Source organism: Echinococcus granulosus (assembly GCF_000524195.1).
Source record: "Echinococcus granulosus chromosome Unknown EG_S00195, whole genome shotgun sequence".
Taxonomy (NCBI): Eukaryota; Metazoa; Platyhelminthes; class Cestoda; order Cyclophyllidea; family Taeniidae; genus Echinococcus; species Echinococcus granulosus.
Window position 1 is genome coordinate 99704 of NW_020170575.1, and position 5275 is coordinate 104978.

General features: G+C 38.2%; 1 protein-coding gene across 1 annotated transcript; it reads right to left on the reverse strand. All coding sequences in view use genetic code 11, as the record gives it.

Annotated features, from left to right (window-relative positions):
* Nucleotides 1-2488: 2488 nt before the first annotated feature.
* On the reverse strand, nucleotides 2489-3268 carry EGR_10167 (hypothetical protein; the record flags this gene model as incomplete). Its single annotated transcript, XM_024499416.1, has 1 exon — nucleotides 2489-3268. The coding sequence occupies one exon, from the start codon at nucleotides 3266-3268 to the stop codon at nucleotides 2489-2491; it is 780 nt and encodes a 259-aa protein (XP_024346179.1).
* Between the last annotated feature and the right edge of the window lie 2007 nt (nucleotides 3269-5275).

A 5275-nucleotide genomic window follows, 5' to 3' on the forward strand; every position in this document is an offset into this window, starting at 1 on the left:
TACTTTATTCTTCTCCGTTCTACTTGGCATGGGATAATATGACTATCTAATGCCAATGCCAGGAAGTGGGATGCACTACTTAAGGAAGTATGAGAAAGTTACTTCGAATGAAGACGAAAATGGGGATGAGGAAGGCAAGCATGTAATTTCTCTCATCCCGACTAAAGTCAAAATCTTCTAAGGGGTAAGTTTCTCGGTGGGTGAAGTGCGATATGTTAAATTGCGTTGCGATTGGCTGCGCCGCATAGGGTTACAGGTCCTGGTACCGGGCTGCATTACCTTGTTGCAGTAAAAAGAGGATCGTCCTCTAACTATTTCAATAGTCCTGACTGTTCCTTAAGATCATGAAGAAGGAATATTGTTAATGCATTGAAACAATACTGACTCGAATCGAGAAGATGGATCTCAACCTCAATTGATGTTTGGCCTTCGGGAAGCAAATAATTCCTAATAGAGGAATGAGTCGCTATTCTACAAGCATACGGGAAAGGGGACGCATGCTTGCGGATATCATTAAGTGCTGTGTGTCCTAGATGTGTGGGGTGGTCAGTGAGTCAATAAATTACTCAGGAGCATCCAATGCCATGTTCTTTCACTTAACCATTTCTCATCGCAAGTAAATCTGGTGGTCATTATTAGTGCAAAGTGAACTACACACTTTTGTAAAGTACGTAAAAAATGGCTGCCATCTTTTAAAACGAACCAGGTAGTCGAGATTTGTTGACTTATTTTCCATCACGACTTTTGTAGTTGACGTGATTGATACCCAAACCAGCCGTTGCATGCCACTAGAGACACGTATTTTTCAGAATGAAGGACAGTGAGTCTTCCAGAGTGTAAAACATCTCTTGGAGACTCATCACTAGAACAAAATGAGCCATTGAAATCGGAGTACAAAGCACCACATGTGATCAAATGGTCTATGTGAATCAACTAATCTTGGTTAGTTCAATATTACCGTACAACTAGATTTGACATGAACCTTCCGTATCTTTGTAAATTGGTTAAATCAGCCTCACAAAGCAGACAGGCTCGTGCTCTGCTTTTCAAGTTCAGCTAGAATAGTGTGAAAGTTTTGAATTAACGAAAAGGCAGAAAACACAGTAAAGAATGAGGTGAAGTAAGACCCACATCTATATGTTTAAAAAGTCTCTAAAAGCCATTGAATCATTTCAGGCACATCCGCTTTAAACGACAAGTAAAAACAGTGAAAGTTTTTAAGTTGTGTCGCACAAGATCACATTAAATTACAACGGAATTTCCTTTTATTTTTCACTTCACTTTAGAGTCTGAATTAGGTATTACTATCACCATTTAATATTATCATTCAAAAAACCAATGCAAACAAATTGCAGTTTTAATTTATTGTGACTATTTGTTGGGTCGACACAGTTTGTGCTGCGGCCTTATTTTGCATGTCTGGTGAGGCTCAATCATGAAAAAGGTTATAAGTTATGAGGAAAAGTGACACACTGTCGTACCCAATATCTTGTGAAACTACTGGTTTGTATACAGATGAACGGTGATTAAATCGAGCTACCTGTGTCAATGTCACAGTCATCACTCCACTACCAACTAAGTGTAATCTTTGATCAGGAGTCCATTTGATCCTGTTAACTCATGAATGAGCTTCTGCTTGGTCTTCAAGCCACAAAAGGACCAATCACCAGGCTTGACTAAGGTTACCGCCATTCTGCGTGCGTGTTCTTGGCTAGGCTTACCACAGGATCGTTCCTTGTTCTCGCGCCTCAACACTTATGCACTTGGCAATTCCATTAGCTAACGATATTCGTAGAACATTTACAAGTGCCTAGTTTTCTACTGATTGTTCATATTCATTCTGCAATTGCTACCGGTAGTTTGTGTATGTATGTCATAATGATCGCACTCGATCACGGGTACAAATGATTCTCTTGAATAATTGTCTACCATAAATCAGTAATCACATCTTTTCGAAGATTTATTTTTAACCAAACATAGCTACCAATCACTTTATGATTCGCAAACACTTAACTAGACGCTCTCTCAAACTCCCGTAAATGGATACATCTGAATTTGTCCTTCTAATATGCCAAATGTAGCTCCCTAACCCTTCTGCTATCAACAAACACAAATATGCGACTGTCCCATTTTTTCACCTGTATACGTGGGCCAGATATATATGATTCATTTGCTAAGATGGACATGAACTGGATTCGAAAAAAGACCAAAGTAATGACTATGGTTTCCCTTGTGGGAAAGAAAAAAGGATAGGGCATGAGGGTAGATTTCTCTCATAGACTTGTTAATGCCTTCCCAAAAAAGGCAAAACTCAGATAAATGAAAAAAATTCACTAGTTTATGCTATCCATACTTTCATCCAAACAATCAAATCGGTAAAATGAATAGTAGGCATAACGAAATTTTGAGAATAAAGGTAGATACTAAAATTATTATGTGCGGCCTTGAATAAACTTTCTTTGTCAGCTTCATCGACATCACATCCTTATTAAAAGTTCTTCTCCTTGTCGACACTGGCATTCTCAGCCTCATCATTTTCATTCCCGCTTTTGTTCTCGTTATTATCGTCAGCATTATCACTGCTGATATTATCCTTAACAATGGTACCTTCCAAATCCTCCATGTTTTCCTGGTCTTCTTCAACATCCTCTTTGTCATCTTCATCGTCGTCTTCGATATTATCAAAATCGATGTCATCATAAATATCATGTCCTTCCCCATCCTTCACTTCCTTATTATCCTCGTTAAAAGCCGATTTTCTCTTTGGATCATAATACCCATTGTCAACTTCATTTGCTTCATAATCAAGCTCTTCGCTATCATCATCGTCCCGTAAAACACCATTGCAACCATAAAAAACATCAGCACATTTACTTCGTTTTCCATGGATTGAAACATACTGTTGTAAAATGCGGATTTTTTTGTCTTCGCTAACGTCACTACTACCTTCTTTCTTTGACCCATCATCAAAATCACTCTCTTCAATGAATTCGTCCACTTTCTCATTATGCGTTGGGTTCAGAGTTTTGTTTGCTGACTCGACTGCAACGGCGCTAATGGGGTCAGGTAGTTCCTCTTTCCCCACCTCTTCCCCCTCCTTTTTAGCATCTTTTAGCGAGGCCGACTTAATCGTTGTGCCGATCTTTGATTTCATGTAAATAGTTGAAGCGTTTGAGAAAAACTTTGGTCCGGCAATGGTTCTACTCTCCACGTTTAGGAAAGCAAGGTTTAAAAGCGCTGCGAGAATGAGGACAGAACGAGCTGCCATGGTAGGAAAGAAAGTCACAATGAAAGCTAAGGGGCCAAAAGGAAGCTGCAAGACCTATATAAAGTTTATGGCCTTAGCCGAGGTCCAATCAGGTTCGCATTGAGCAGTCAGTGTGCTTAGCCCACATGTGTACATGCAGAGCGGCTTAGAGAGGCACTGAAACTTATCGTGAGTTAGACGAAGAGAGACAAAGTGCTGAGAAATTGGTGTCATTTTGATGTGGAAATAATGAAACTTTGTATAACTTTGATGTTAAATTTTCAAGAGGTGAAAAACGGAATACGTTCATTAGTAAGAGATTATAACACGTGTGAAACATTCGATTCTCTTTAAAGAATGTTTCATCTAGGATCCCCTCTGTCATAATATCGTTCAACTAGCGACATTCCCATCGGAATGGAGGTGGTGGAATCTCTTTCGAATACACTGTGGCTTTGTAAAATAAGTGTCACCTTGAAGGATAAAGTGTATTTGAAATGAGAGTTCAGTAGGAAAGTCCAACACTTTTAAGAAGGCATTTTGGCGTGAAAGCAAATGCTGAGCATTATGACAATACAAGTGGGGGTCGGATTAAATCAGAACTTTTGATTTTACAAAGAAAGGCGCATATTTTAAAAGAATAGTACTACATTTATTTGTAGACCCAGGCCTTTGACATGATTATGCGCTTATTTTAGCCTTTTGCTAATATCGTCGAGACGTCTTTAGTCTGGAAAGTTTTGCCATTGCAACTTGATCGTCCTGACACAGTCTTTCTGGGTTAGGGCTCAGCACGCTCCAGCAGAAAGATTATTTTTTAGGTCTACGAAGTACCTATTTGATGGTGTTTCATTCGAGACCAAAAGTTACAATAAATAGCGTAAGATGGGGCCAGAAAGTTACCAAGAAGCAAACATTAATGATGGGAATGTTTGATTTATGTAAATTCATACCGTCAAACAAACCACAATCCTTTGTTTATTTGCGCTGCTGTTGACGAATTTCGGTATTTTTTAGGGAGCTTTATTTACTCTTACTGCATATATAAGGAATATTTCAAAATCTGGGCCTAACTTTCCTTCACTATCCTCATCAAAACATGGGAAACATTCAAATGCTATCTCAGAATGCGCTAATAGAAAACAATGTCTCTAAGTAGTTACCACAACTACAAACTACTCACAGTAGCTATCGCCAACTTTCTTGGTGTTTTCTTGTCCATTTTTCAATATTTTACTTTCTTGACTGAAAGATTGACCACCCGTCTGGCTAACTACGACAGAGAGAGAATAAACGTGGTTAGCTACTTGAGTCGGTTGCTGTTCTGTTCCGTGTTCTGTCCACGTCTTCCGCCTGAGCTGGCAGTACAGAATAATTACCGCCGAAACATATAAGATCGCACAAATAATGTGTCTACTGCAAATGTCGTTTTGGCTACAAAATTCCTTGTAATTTATGACGAAATTTAGTAATTACAGGGGATTGGTACTATGACGCAGAAAGGCCAAAGAATCAATATGCAAGAACCATTCCATTTCAAAGAAAACCTTCATTAAACCTTCAAGGCTATCATTTGTCTGTATTCCACGCCTATCCATTCCAAAACGCTATTGACGATCTACTGTTAAGAAAACGATCCGACCAATTTAATTAAAAGAGCAAGTTTTGATTATTTACTTTGGTTTATTCTTAAAATACAAATAAAAAGTTTAGTTTTTGGACTTTTCACAGATAATAACTTCAAATTTCTCCTAGAATAGCGAAAATCTGCTAACATTTGCAAGTCTACAGCAACACAAATCACACCCTTACCCCAAAAGCCCTCTAATTAATGTTAAAATAGAGCTATTTGCAGAATTGATTTTCAAAATACGTAAGAGGACAAAGGGATAAATTAAAACTACTAAAAAATGCCTGAAAACATCATATTCTTACTAATTGAGCGTTAAATGTAAGATGCACAAATAAGTTCCTGTAAAACACAAAAAGTTAAACGGTGGAAGAAAACTTCTTGAATTGCTTTATTTA